Source organism: Perca fluviatilis, chromosome 15, assembly GCF_010015445.1.
Source record: "Perca fluviatilis chromosome 15, GENO_Pfluv_1.0, whole genome shotgun sequence".
Classification (NCBI taxonomy): domain Eukaryota; kingdom Metazoa; phylum Chordata; class Actinopteri; order Perciformes; family Percidae; genus Perca; species Perca fluviatilis.
Genome location: NC_053126.1, coordinates 13,572,655 through 13,588,050, shown reverse-complemented (window position 1 = coordinate 13,588,050; position 15,396 = coordinate 13,572,655). Strand labels below are relative to the sequence as shown.

Here is a 15,396-nt window from a genome sequence, read left to right as displayed (position 1 = left end):
CATGCTCCCCAAGGCATTTGGGTTGGACATGCTCGAGTAAGAAACTCCTGCCATATTTGGGGATTAATTTACTGTTGAGATGTTCCCAAGGAATTGTGAGATTATGTTCAGCACAGTGTGTCTGCTAGAGTGTGATAAAGCAGTAATCCGCCTAGTGTTTAGCTGTGTTAGGGATTCTAGGTTGACTTGGGGGTCTATATGTTCCAGACATACCCTCTCTTCATCTCTCATCCCTCTTTCTGTCACACACACACACAGTCTTAGTGGGCATTAAGTCTTCCTTACCACAATAATTGGTTGACAGCTCATTTACTTGATGCACATTCATTGCAACTGGTTTGAGGAGTCAGGGCTGTAAAGTTGGTACAGTCATTTGATTATCAGTCTTTGTTAGGCAAAGCAACCATGGCAGCTCATTGTTGAAGATGTGATTCTTGATTTATTTATTCATCATTAATTTAGAGGATGGTAATGTTCCTTTTTAGTCTGTTTGTCTGAAGTAACTGGCCCTGAAAGCTCATCACACTGCAACTTAAGAAACACATGCAAATGTACAAAATATCTTCCCCAATTTGACTGCAAAATAATACGCTACAAAGTAAGAAAACACAACCAAATACCGAAACGGTGCAAATACAGAAAAAAAAGACCTGGCTCTATGTTTCAGTGCTAAATCACTCAACTTCTCACCAATGATAATTTTACAAAATGTGTGCTATAGAGACTGGAAATAGGGTATTTAATAGAATATATAATATAATATTTAAAAGGAGTCTTACGTATGGGGACTAGTATTCAAGGAAAAGTTAATCTCCAAAAGTTCAACATTCAATACACTAAATCACTTTCTTGCCGAGAGTCTAGATGAGATGATCGATACAAAGTATTACCTACCGTGTGGTATCAATCTTATCATCTTGCCCAAAAGGTTGAACTTTTCCTTTAATACTAGTCCCCCCCCACCCCCCCAGACTTCTGATTTCCAACCAGTTTGCCTTTTATGTCACAGTAAAATGTCCTATTCTTAGAAGTGTTAACATATACCTATTTCCAGTCAAACACACATTCGCAAAATTATCATTAGTGAGAAGTTTTGTGATTCAGCACTAAAACATTGAGCCAGGTCTTGGTACAAAAATCTAAGGATCAAGCTGCGACCTCTCTAAAAAGGAGAGTCAGCTGCTTGTACACGTAGAGTCCCTGTGGCATGCTATGACTGCTGCAACACCTCCAACACACAGATCTCAGCCCCTCCACCAACTGGCCCTCTGTGTGCCCCGCCTCTTCTCTCTGCATGCCCTTTAACCTTCCTGCCTTGGTACAGTATATATAGTCTGTGTGTCTATCAGAGTTCTCCTGGCAGCCATCATGAAGGGTGCAGTCTTGATCTGCTGTTTCCTCTCCCTGCTGCATTTGCAGGCCACAGCAGGTAAGACTTTTAGTAAACATCTGGTGGACTCCTTGTATTTTATGTTGGGTGGTGCATTGTTGGCAGGACATATACTTGTATACAAATGCTGCTGATGGATGAAATAGTGATGCGGTGCAAGTTTAGAGTCTTGTTTAATGCATGTTTAATGGTTGCTCTGAACCTTAATGGTTGCTCTGTTAGCCTGTTCATATGGTGACCCTTCAGAGATTCAGATGCTGTGATTCAGACTGTTAAAAGTAGATTGTCAATAGTAGTTGGTAGAGTTCTTGTGTCCATTGCGGGGGCAGTTTGAGCAGGAATGGCACTGGCTTCAGTGACAGTCATAGGGACACCAGCTGAGGATAGACAGCCCGGTCTTTCTTAACCACCAAGCAGGACTATTTCAAATCTGTCTCAGTTTATAATTAAACTGTTGGCTGGCAGTACAAAAACAGTTTTAAGTGCCTCTTTGTCGTCTTTTTAATCATTCAACACACAACACTCTAATCCCTAACACTTTTAATGTATGAACAAATGTCTTCTCATTCATTTTGGTGACTTTACAAGGAAGAGCATTCAAACTAGAGTTCAGCCTCTCCTATGGACTGACAGCATGTCAGCTGTCCTAACGCATGGCACCAGCTGATGGAAAGTCTTACCAAGGAGAGGACAACCACCCAGAAGCCTGATCTCTTTGCTTCAATCTTGAACTTTATTTTCCACAACTTGGTTCAGAAGAGTTACTCCAGACTTGAAACACCTATAGGGGGCAACATTTCCTGTGATAATAATCCATAGCATCATAAACTACAGGGGTCGTGACAATCTCACAATAAATGTGATTACATGGCACCTCTAGGGTTGAGTGTCAACAACTTCTCTCAGATTACCCATTCTAAAAATGCGGACTGGTTACTGGGTCTGGACTGGAGCGTTTGATGTTACCCTTGTCCGTCACCCTTGTCCGTCCTTGGGTGGCGTTCAGCTCCACAGCCCGGGCCCAGGCCTCCATATTCCAGGCTGCTGTCAGGTGTCTAAGATTGGAAGGCCTCCTGAAACCCAACACTGTTCACTACAGTTCCTCCCTCCCTCCGCTCGACTCCCCTTCCCTCCTGACACCTCACCCCTCCCAGCCCATGCTTCCCTTTAGATACACTGCGCAGCTGCTGTCACTCTGCACTGTCACAATCACAATTTATTCCCAGCAGTTGGCCTTATAGGGACATGCATTCTCCAGGCAGGAGGGGCCAGGCTTTGGCTGCAACTCATGCCTTCATAGACCCCTTCTGCAGGTCAATGCATTTTTTGGTGGACTCTGTCTACTGCATGTGCATACTATGTATTGATTTTTGTTGTTGCTGCAGAGCACATAGGAGTTTTGATTCCAATACCTGCAGGTTATGGACAATTATGAGAATCATTAATTCCTTGCTGATCAGTGTGCAATTATTTGTGTTATTGATTAGTTCAAACAATGTCAGGAACTCCATTTAAGTAGCCAACATTGCAGAGATGAGCATAAAAGGGTAATCTCCTTCAAAAGGAATGTAAAAAAAAAAAAATTGCTATCATCTCATCATGGTTTGTCTAACAGCCCTGGGCTGTGCAGATTTTCTAGTCCAAAAAGCATACCACACCATCATTTTGTATATTTTGTGTATATTTTGTGTATATTTTGTAAGAAATACAGCTGACAGCAGCAGCAGGGCCTACACAAGACAAGGTAATATTGATGTTGTTGATGTCTTACACTCATTTTTGTCTTAAACAAATTTAAAGACTGAAGCCAGTCGATTACATCAATAAAATTGTCCACATTTTGATGTAAAGCAAGGACACAATGGCTTTGGTATGACATGATAGAAAGAATAATTTTGGTAAAATATAGCTTTACATTCCTCTGTGTATGGTTAGGAATATTTAGGCTCTGGTGTAGCAGTGTGAACAAAGCTTCAGGTGTAGTAATCGTGTTCGATCTGCCAGGCCTGGAGTACTCATCTATTTCCTTTACAGTCATTTACCTGCAGGTGTTAAATAGCTTCCATCTTTCACGACAAAGAAGGGAGCAGAGAAAACCTGTGTTTTTTTGTTTGTGTGAATGGGTCAACATACTGTTAAATGACCAACCTGACTCCATGATGCCGCTCACTCGTCATATAGGAGTAAACATAGGTTGCTAGAGTAACTATTGGGTTATTATAGGATTGCCAGAAACCCTACACTAACCAGGTCTTGTGTGAATGGCGCTGACTGACCAAATGAGGATTGAAGCCATGTTCAGTGTCCGATGTCAAATGTGGTGTTTGAGTGTAAGAGCAGTTTAAGAAAGCTGCTAATACAATATAAAATAAAAGTAATTAGTGGAAATGTAGTTACAGCATTTTGCTAAAATTCAACACTCAGAGACCTGACTTTTATAGACATATCACAGTCTATATTACCTCTTTGAGACCTTGATTAGTTCTTCACACCAGTGTGTTTATACTTGAGTGGTAACCTTGATACAGTAAAAACATATTTGGCCTCCTCACTTTGCAGAGGGGAGACATGGAAATTTAAAGGCACACTTTCCCCACGTGATCCCCTCTGATGGTATGTGGCATGTCTGGGACATCCCTACGTTGGTAGTAGTAGAAGAAGGGACACACCAGTCAAACTGAACTGCCTAAAAACACACCCCTCCTTAAGTCAAGCCCCCCAGTCCCAAGGGCACCTGATGTCCTCTCCTGGCTTTCTAACAGGAGAGCAAGGATAGAGGCTTCAGATCAACACCTCAGGGTGAAGTGCCTTTGCCATTGCGCCTTCCTTTAAGCCTGTTACTCAACTACATGTCTAGCTGTCAGTGACCCCTTAGCAGACTTACAATCTGGAAGTGGCTCAGGTAAGATGGTCTGTTAGGGCCGGTGGCAACCCTTACGACAGTGATGTTTTTTTATTTGTTGTTTTACTGTTACTACACCAACATTTGGATGTACAAAGTAGTCTGCCTTTGCACGTAAAAACTTTCTGTTTTGAAATACATACATTTACAGGACATAGTGTGAAAGTAATGAATTATATTTGAACTGCATTTGTTGTGTAAAATGCCTGAGATACAAAGAAAACCATCATGTGTTTTGTTTGCTAAGTATCAGTACTGTCTTTGAAACTTACATGAGCAGTCCTGGTGGTCCGGGTACAGTAGCTCTTATTTGGTTCCATTACACAATTAACTCTAAGGGATGTGGATGTCTCTGAGTGTCCACACTGACTAAAATAGGAACCAGCCATTCCGCTCCCTCGTCTGTCCATCTTTTGACCCATTGTGGGTCTATTTTTGACTACGGTGTAGTACTAGCTCCACAAGCTGTGCCACCTGTTGCAATCGGTGGCATTTTCTCACCACGCCCTGCACAAGCTCTGCTGACTGCTCTCACACCTCTGACCCTTGCTAGAGGAAGAATAATGTGCATTTGTATGGATTAGGTTTATTTAGCATACATTGAGCTTCGTTTTTTTGATGAAATGTATATGCAATGTCCTTCTAACGTGTGCAAGAAAATTGGCGTGTTTGTCACATTAATGCTATTTATGTCCTTTAGTATTTAACAAATCAGTCCTTATGTAAAAATTGTCCACTGTGTTTAAATTTGAATGAAACCGAAGCCTCTTCATGGATCTTTCCAGCGGAGCCCCCCCTGGCCTTCAGTTTAGGTTGCCTGAATCCCCCCTTGCTCAGGATAAATCCTCTGACTGGGGGTTCCAGGCCTGTCACCCTCATCATGTTCATAATTCAATTTACCTCCACTGTGCTGCAAGTAGAACATGATCCAGGGGGTTAACACATACACAGATACCTGATATATACAGTGTAAATATACTATGCACATGTCCTTGTGCAAATGCATACTAGCACCCACACATTCATGTCCACATACAAACAGAATGCATATTAGGGCTAATCCCTGGTTGTAATTTTTGACTACATTAAAAATGCATTTTCTTTAGTTCAGTATGTAATTTCTAGCACTTGCAGAGGTATGTGCTTATGATTGTCTGAATTAGGTGACAGTGCTCAAGATATATTCTTTTTTTAATTTGTCTCCATTTCATTTTAACTAGCTATGTATTTGCACATTGGATAGTGATTGGCTCCACAATTAGTGATGTCACAAACAATGCTGTTGCATGCTGTTGCATGAACAACTTATTATACTGTACATATTCCAGGGAAGTACAAAGCCTTCTCCCCTTAGCAGAGTAACGTGGACATGTGTTTATATATCTATCAATATGTATAGTCAAATATCTGGCAAAAGTAAAGTGAACTTGAGCAACATATTTGCACAGAAGTTTTGTTGATTGACATTCCGTCTGATGATTGAATAGCCTCCACACAAGGATCTGTAGATGAGGCATGACTCACCCAGCTGCTGAGGCCGTGGTAGGCTTAAATCACCAGCATTCCTTCTGGATGTGCTGATGCCACCAGAATGTTTCTCCAAACTGAGGGAGGGTTGTGTGGCAACGGGCTCAGTGAGGACACATGGTCCTGGTTGCAGATGTCCAGGGTTCAACTCCCCTGGCGCCTGCAGGGTTAATTTTGAGCGCTGATGCAAGGCCCGCCCTCCGCGGGCAACACTACCTCTATGATCTTTGCAGACCTCTGTCCCAGGGCTTCCATCAGGGATTGACTGGATTGGGAGGTGTTAACACACTCACAGCAGTTAAGGCCCACTCAAGAGGCTTGTGTTAAAAGACACGACTCTTCTGAGTGATGGGTCAAGTTACAGAATTGAGTAAGCTTTGAGTGCTGAAGGGACAGGCCTGTTACAGTAAAGAGATGGGACATGTTCCTCAAAAGTTCAATCATCCTCAGTGTTCTCTGAAAGCTGACATCTCTCAAACAAACAAAAAACTCTTCTTTGTGTAACTTATCCCATCTTGTGCCAACTCTTTACCCAGTGCTTGTTCAGATGATTTAAATTCTGGCTTTTGCAATGTTTCTTTTTGACTCAATTTGCTCAATTTATATATGCATCCTCTTTTTTTAGCAACACATCCTACTGTACCTCCTTGAAAATATTCGTTGGGAATTACTAACCACGTAGCCTTATACACATTTAAATACATAGTGACAAGTACAGATCAGACAATGAATCTTTTTAGGGATTGCAGTAGCATGCCCTCCTTTTATTTTGGCTGCTAACCTTTTGGTTTCTCTTGTTCATGCACCATGCTGGGAGCAACATTACACAGGCTTATTTTTAGCAAGTTGACTCGGGGAGAATCAGCGGTGCTGCGTTGTTCCTAACCAGCAGTGTGTGTCACTGCTGCTACACTGCAAAAGACCAACTGTCTCAGTTAAAGCCTGATCCATATGTCTTTTATGGTCTTTACATTATTGTTTACCTGTACACATGTACTACAATGATATTTTCTGTGGTCTGATATGCTTTCAGATCATTTGACGAATTGATTATTCATTCTTTCTCTGCCTCAGTCGTCAGACACCTTTATTGACCCCAGTTCATGTTATTAATGTGAATATATTTCTACTTTAAATACCCTTGTGTCATTAATAATAACAAAATAAAGTTAACTTCAGGCTTGTAAAAAAACAGGCCTTCAGATGATACTTGTCAATTACAGTTTTGGCCAAAGCAACATGCTATTCTGACTCTTGGCCAGAAACAGTAGAAGTCAGTGACTACATGGCCGGTGGCTTTACATGCCATGACACCACTGCAGCTGAAATGTGCAGAATGTCAGCAATGAGGTTACCATGTTATTGTATAGTCCTTTTAAAATTAAGCTACATATACACATGTTAATGGGTGGCATACATCAAGCAAATATTTGGCAAAGTAGTCACTTTGATTATGTCATTTGTAAGCATAAAAATCTCTCAAATGTTAGCATTGAATCTATCAAAGTGGAGAAAACCTTGTTATTGTACATTGTTTGGTTATGACTCCAGAAAACCAAATGGTCAACATCTGATCGAAACATGCAGTACACATGATTACATTTAAGTAGTATTTGAAAGGACTTTGGTGAAGTTGCTGAGGGAGGGGTAATGGAGAGTATATGGTATAAGTGTTTACTGTATATGACTTTAGACTGTCACATAAAATGATCAATGTCTAAGATGTCTGCAAAAGAAATTATTTTACCTTCCCCAATCAAGTGCTTTTGCTTCACACCAGTCAGTTTTTGATTGGTGATGAGTATTGCAGGCATGACCTGGGCATTTGCCATCCAGCTGAGATCGGAGGGTCGTGCTCTGGGCAACAGCGGCAACTTTTCATGCTTTCTAATCCTCCATGCAGGTCTTTTCATCTGAACATTATTTAGTATTAGTTTGTAATTTTGAGATGTTTTTGTTTTTTTCAGGGAGGGATGTGCAGCTGAGGAGGTTATATCAAATGTTCTATCTTGTTATCAAGTCAAGGATTGATTTGGAACTATGTTAATATGTTTCCTTTGCCAGTAAACTAAATTTAACTGGCCTGTGCTGACAGGAAGTGTTTATATAACAAGATCAATATCCGGATTATGCCATGTGTTTTACACAGTCTGATTTACAATTGAGTGGCTGCAGTTAATCATCCTTACAGCTGCTATTATCAGCTTTAATATTCCAATAACATGCTGTAAATACCTTTAAAATTCCCTAACAACGCTATTAAGGGAGTGTCTGCTAGCTGGGACACACAGACCCATAACCCTCCAGGGACATGGAAGTGTGAACCAGGAAGACTTCCCCACTCCTCCTATATATAGCTCATAGCCGTAGCAGGTTTGTCTGAAGCAGGATTGTGTGGGAGGCGTCACAGAAAGGCTTGTTCTGAGGCCTGGACACACAAGGACAGGTCTCACAGTGTGATAAGTCTGTGATAGGTGGGTAAATATAGAAGAGAAAAGACACAGGATTGCACATCATTGTCTCATCATGTATATTACTGATGGGAACACTCAGTCCAGCTCTGAGTTCTCCTCCCAGTTCCTAATGAAACTGGGGAAGTCCCTCTCTCTCTCTCTCTCTCTCTCTCTCTCTCTCTCTCTCTCTCTCTGCATCCTTTATCTTTGCTGTTGCTATAAAGTCCATGGTGATGCAAAACAAATGTCTTTGTTTAGTTTCAACGTTTGCTTTCTAAGTTAAGAGCTGATTTTACTAACAGCTGTAACCTAAGCGATCTGATATGTTTGAAAGTGGACATGACACACACATTGGTGAGTGAATATGTTCTTTCGGATTCTTTCCCGCTCACACACACACACACACACACACACACACACAATGGGGGGTGAAATGAGTCATCGAAATACCACACGCATACACACTGTGGGGTGCAAAAATGTAAGCCACTTTGGAAAGAAATCACCAAATGTAATGTAAGCACGTTGAAGGAAAGCCACCCATTTCTTGCATAGAGAACCTAACAAAAATTGAAAGGATGAAAGACTGTTCCTCTTTATAGCTCCACAAATTCATGAAAACTACAAGATTATCTCATGCTTTTTTTTTTGCACAATATGACATAAAAACGGATTATAAGTTATTTCTTGTTCTCAATGGATGATTGAATTTCCCTGTGGCCTCCGTACATGTATCACACAGAAGGAAATGGACGTCGTAAAGGATGTCTGCCATACTCTTATCACCAACAAGTGTCAGTTATTTATGCATAGTCATCATTCTTGCCAGGCGCAAACATTTTATGGGTGCTATCATGCAGTAGGGTTTTGTATTTACAAAGATAAGACAAAGAGGTAGATGGAAATGAAGACAGCAGGAAAGACGATGTAGAAGAGGAGCATTTAGTGTGCATGTGGCTGCTGATAAAGTCGAGGCTCAGGTTGGAAACATTTGATCGTGACAGCTCAAATATTTTCTACGTCTGAAGTTGGCATCCAATGCAAAACAGTCACCCACTGCTTATTATCAATTATCAATGTGTCACACTTATATTCGCAGCAGAGGTGATACATATTGAGACGCAAAATGTGTTGATTGACGAGGATCCAGAAATAGCAGCACCGTTGGCCTCTGTAGCTCAGCTTTGTTGAACACTGACTGGCTGCCATTAGGCCACAGTCTGAGCTTCATAATGAAACTATCACTGGATTGGTTTGCACCAAATCTGGCCACCTGGGTCCACTGCCATTATTCATGTTATCGGATCATTAAAGACATACAGTGAGGAACTGAACCAAGTAACATTTTGTTAATGTTGTCTTTACAGAAGAAGAAGAAGAAAAAGATTTCATCTCCGTCCTCAGGGACAGATCTCACATTGATGAAACGCTGCGGCTTGCAACTGAGGAGAAAGCCGGAGACTATGCAGGTGAGGATCAAAGATTCAATGGACGTGTGTTTTGCAAAGATACTGTATCTGACAAATTTAAGTTTGTTCAATAAAGCATGTCAAGCTGTTGAATATGTTAATATCCTTTAAATCTCTTTACCTGATTTCCTTTCCGCAAATGTCCTTATCTTTGATTATTTATGCAACACATAATCAAGGAAGGTGGTTGGTTGTTACAGTGTGTAGGCTACTAAACAGAAGCATGTACCAGTTGCTTTGAACCTGGGGGTCAGGACCACCCCTCCCCCGCCTCCTTTTAAATATATTTTTCTAACATATTTACTTATCATCCTTTCCTCTCTCTATTCTTGTCATCCAGCGGCTATAGAGAGGTTGCGGAAGATCTACCACACATCCATCAAGCCGATGGAGCAGGCCTACAAGTACAATGAGCTGAGGCAGCACGAGATCTCAGGTATCACTGATGCTTCGGCTACGTCTGCACTTTTGTTCTGATGTGTGGGTTTTTCTGTTTGGGTTGCTTTGGTGACTGATTTGTTGACTTGTTTGCGCGCACACACACACACACACACACACACACACACACACACACACACACACACACACACACACCCACCCACATCACCCTCACACCATCAAACAATACATAGTAGACAGGTCTTTTATTTTTTTCAATTCTTGGTAATTTTATCGTATGTTATTATCTCTCTTTGGGCTCTCAGACTCACTGTTATATATTTTATATGTATGAATACCTTTCAAGCTCATTTGTAGGAATGTGGGCACAGAAATAGTAACAAAATATGTATGCATTTCATTTTAAGTCCACACTGCAATCAGTTGTTTTTCTAAAATATTATTGGTACAGATAAAAGTTATAGTATTTTGTCTAAATCACTCCATTTGTGATATATTTATCCCCCAATACTTTTTGTATTGTCCTTGTTTGATTTTTAAATGACAGTGCACTGTTTCTTCTCAGTAAGCTCAACAATCTAGGCTGCACACTGAACTGCCAAGAACAAACTCTACTTTCCCACAATGAAAGAAAGCTCGCCCTCTTGTGGCTTTTTAGATTTTGTAGAAGAGAGTAAAAAAAAAAACATGAAGATTCACTGCCCACAAAGGCACACCATCCATTTGTAGACGGACATGTTTGACACATTAGGTCAAATATGGGACTAGATTCCAACCCATCCATGCACATTGTTACTCTACCCCTCCCTGTTGCTTCTAGAGACCTCACACCCTCACTCCTCACTCTCCTCCACCTCCTGTTCCCTTCACTTCTCTGTATTCTACCCTCCCCTGTCCCCCATCCCCATCCCCATCCCCTCCGCTCCCCTCATCTAACAGCCTACCCCGGACGAACCCTGGGGAACTCAGCCACAGGTGGGTGAAGGCGGGGCTTACCTGTGCATGGCACTGCCTGAAGTGCTCAGCCCCTTCCTTACCCCCCGTCATTTGTCCTCATAAATGTGTGAGTCACTAAGACTAATATAAATACTGCACTGCTCTCTGTGGGTCAAAGATTTAAAGCATGTTTCACTTTGGGTGACACCCAATGTAACATTACAGATTGGGGTGTGGTCAAAGAGATCCATAGGTGAAAGGTTGGACCCATACAGAGCAGGGCAGCCTCATTTATACCCTATGTGAATCAAGATGGATTTATTCTTTCTTGATTTACTCATTCAAAATCTAAATCAAAACTCCAACTCCCTATTAAAGAATTAAAAGGGAAGACATGTAAATACATTTTATAATAATAATTTGACACTTGTTAGTGTGAAGGCAGGGTGTAAACTGTAAAATATGTAGGGGGGTGCATGTGCAGTTCTGGCTTTAACAAAGGACACACAGGTTTGAGAGGATGGCCAGTGTTTGGCTATGAGTGAATTGACTTTTTGTCAAACTTTGTTCCTTATTTTTTAATTATTATTAAAAGACATTAGAATCAGAGGTGGTAATTTTGATTTTCTTTCTTTGTTTCTTTTTTGATTACATTTTTTTTTTGTTGATATTTTTTATCCTCATCTTCTTTTGAATTCATTGAGCTTTGGATCAGTAGGCTATAACAGAACTTTCCTGCGCCTTACCAGCCCTACACCATGTTCACTCACAACACACATGGCAGCTTGTTATGAGGCATACAGCTTGCTCTGAAAACTTGCCCTGTTGAGTCTTAAGTCAGAGTAATGGCGCTGCTTTTGATGTGTCACTAAGATATGGCTGCAGCATTTTGTGAGTGACAATGCTATCCTGACATGCTTATTGGTGTCTCTCAGACTTCAAGTATAGTTCATCCCAAAAACAACCCCAGGATACATTTTGGATGGATTGTTGTTTTGGTTAAACTATCCTTTCATGTGGCACAAAAGGAAATAGAGACTGTAGCAAACATGGGATTCTTCTGGCAACATGGCAACAGGTTCAGGTTCAACACTGAATAGCTAAATGTTCTCGCACCTTTTCTTATCAGCCAAAAATAAAAACCCAGCATAACTGGTTATCCCTTAATTTTTCAAATACAATTTGGGATGAACTTGAGAGGTTCTTTGTCATCATTTAGCCATACTGATGATATTTTAACCACTGTTGTCTCTCCTTGCCCAACAGATGGAGAGATTACCTCCAAGCCCATGGTGCTGTTCCTGGGACCCTGGAGTGTAGGAAAGTCCTCAATGATCAATTACCTCCTAGGCATGCATGACAGCCCCTATCAGCTCTACACAGGTATGGTTTACTCAATAAATAATGTCTAATGTTGTAATCATTTGTACTATAATCCAATAAGGATGAAGTAACCCTAAAATGGCATCATAGATCTACAGGACCATTAGAGAGGCAGCTGCCTTATCAAAATGTTACAGGATTGAGCGTGTAAGCGCAAGAATGTTATTGTGGTAATCAAGTGGGCAGAAAGCATCACAGAGGTTTTGTGAATTAGATCCATGACATTTTAAGAAGGCTCAACTGTGATTTCTGGCAATTTAGTACCACTGGTCAATTTATTTAAAGTGGGTATAATCAATATTTTATATAACAATGTATTAAATGACAAGTGAAACAAATGTAACAATGTGAAAGGAATCACTCATAGTGATGAACAAACTGAGAGTTAAGTCCTGAATCTGCAGCTTTCCTCCTCTCACAGAGCTTTGTAGCGGGTTTCAGCTTGTTGTTTAGCTTTCCAGCCCACAACTTTACTGTTTTGGTTCACTCTCACAGCTCTCACACCAAACAGCAGACAGACACAGTTAGCGACTGGTGAACATAGCTAAAGAGCCAGATATTTCCCTCAGGAGTTTGTAGAGGCCAAAAACAGAGCTAAAAGAGGGTGAATATTGAACTTACATTCATTAGTTCATTATGTGACCAGAAACATGACTCCAGATGAATGATGTTGTCCCATAACTCGACTCTCATATTTAGGAGATACAGAGGTGATATGATTCAGGTATATATGATGTAACAGTTGAGCCTGTCTTTGAGTTTTGGAGCAATAGGTATGAGACACGAGGGAATTCTTTAAAACTTTACCCTAGAACATGTCTGTCTGAAAAGAGAAAGAATTTTTTCACACATTTTTCCATGCGGTAAAATCATGGAATGAGCTTCCAGAGGAAGTTGTGCGTTCCCCTTCAATTAATTCTTTTAAGAATAGGTTGGATGCCTGTCAAAAGGTGTAATGTATAATTCTAAAGCTTGTCAGTAATTTATGTAACTTATTTATGAATTGTTAGAAAACTTGTTAATTATGAAATTAATGTGTTTTATGAAAATAAAATGTTAAAATGTGAATATATATATATATTTGTTTTGTGTTGCTAGAGTCTGGAATAAAGGATTTTATATCCTGTACCAGAAATGTTTTAATACATTTCAATAAACTACTGCTGGATGAATATGCAATTGTTTGCTCAAAAGTTTACCATAAACTTAAAAGGTGATGATACATCAATGTTGTGTCCACAACAACAACATCACAAAAATCTGTTATTGCAGGTTTAACCTTTAAATGTGTATACACATTTTATTCTTCATATTCTTGCCAATCTCTCCCTCTTGTTTTACATGAATTTGTCTTCAGGAGCTGAGCCTACTACCTCTGAGTTCACTGTAATTATGCACGGAGAGAAGATCCGCTCTGTTGAGGGTATTGTTATGGCAGCAGACAGCTCTCGGTCCTTCTCTCCTTTGGAGAAGTTTGGACAAAACTTCCTTGAAAAGCTGGTCGGTATTGAGATGCCCCACAAGCTGCTGGAACGTGTGACTTTTGTGGACACGCCAGGAATCATTGAGAACCGGAAGCAGCAGGAGAGAGGTAAAACCGACAGTTTTACCTTCAGTTTGCAGGTTTTTACATTCCACAATTCAAATTCAAAGCAGCTGGCTGCAACTCAGTATCTAGTGGTTTACTTATTCTCTTCTTCCGGCCAGGCTATCCCTTCAATGATGTTTGCCAGTGGTTCATTGATCGCGCTGACCTGATCTTCGTGGTGTTTGACCCCACCAAGCTGGACGTTGGCCTTGAGCTGGAGATGCTCTTCCGGCAGTTGAAGGGTCGCGAATCCCAGATCCGCATCATCCTAAACAAGGCTGACAACCTGGCCACCCAGGACTTAATGAGAGTCTATGGAGCACTCTTTTGGAGCTTAGCACCCCTCATCAATGTCACCGAACCCCCCCGTGTCTACGTCAGCTCTTTCTGGCCATATGACTACGCACCTGATACCAGCCGGGAGCTCTTCAAGCGAGAGGAGATCTCCCTCCTGGAAGATCTGAACCAGGTGATTGAAAACCGCATGGAGAACAAAATTGCCTTCATCCGCCAACATGGCATCCGTGTGCGCATCCATGGCCTGCTGGTAGACCGCTACGTTCAGACCTTCAAAGAGAAAATGAGCTTCTTCAGTGACCCTGAACTAGTCTTCAAGGAGATTGTGGACGACCCAGACAAGTTCTATATTTTCAAATCCATCCTAGCCAAGACCAACGTCAGCAAGTTTGACCTGCCCAACCGCGATGCTTACCGTGACTTCTTTGGAGTCAACCCGGTCACCAACTTCAAGCCCCTGACGGCTCAGTGCTCCTACATGGGAGGCTGTCTGTTGGATAAGATTGAAAGGGCAATCACCAATGAGCTGCCCGCCCTTCTGAGCAGCATTAACTCTGGCAAGCAGCCTGGCCTGTCCTCCTGTGAGGCTACTGGCTGTGGTGAGAAGCCAAAGAATCGCTACCGGAAGAACTGAGGAAAACAAAATAACTTGAGTGGGGGAAGTAAGAAGAGAAGGCCAAGCCAACCCTGATTTCGTCAGAATGCCTGTATTGTTGAAGAGACAGAGGAGATTAGTGTTTGTTTTTTTCCTCAGGAGAATATGTAGAGGTGCATTTAGGGACTGTGGGAATGAGGCAGATAGAGGGAGGGAATGGTCATTGTATGATAAGGCAGCTTAAGGACACAAGTGCTAAAGAAATGAAAACATGCCACTGATCACTAAGTTTTGTTAGTGTTTGTCTGGGATTTTGGGGATGGGGATGTTAATGATGTGAAGAAACACAGAAATAAAAAAAAGTAAGATCAAAATAAAAATTTTAAATCTGAGACTGAAAACAGTCAAAACCCAGCTCCCTTGTATGTGAATAAAATGGGAAAAAGTGGAAACAGGA

The 15,396-nt window shown here is 41.2% G+C and overlaps 1 protein-coding gene across 2 annotated transcripts; it reads left to right on the top strand.

The window, feature by feature from the left end:
* The first annotated feature begins 1,296 nt into the window (after nt 1-1,296).
* srl (sarcalumenin) lies at nt 1,297-15,396 on the top strand. 2 transcript variants are annotated; one of them, XM_039826324.1, is made up of 7 exons: nt 1,297-1,429; nt 9,640-9,741; nt 10,082-10,177; nt 11,080-11,115; nt 12,343-12,459; nt 13,817-14,050; nt 14,167-15,396. In XM_039826324.1, the coding sequence occupies exons 1-7, from the start codon at nt 1,369-1,371 to the stop codon at nt 14,976-14,978; spliced, it is 1,458 nt and encodes a 485-aa protein (XP_039682258.1). In that variant the 5' UTR covers nt 1,297-1,368; the 3' UTR covers nt 14,979-15,396. The 2 variants fall into 2 exon arrangements, with proteins under 2 accessions (XP_039682258.1, XP_039682259.1); XM_039826325.1 differs by lacking the exon at nt 11,080-11,115.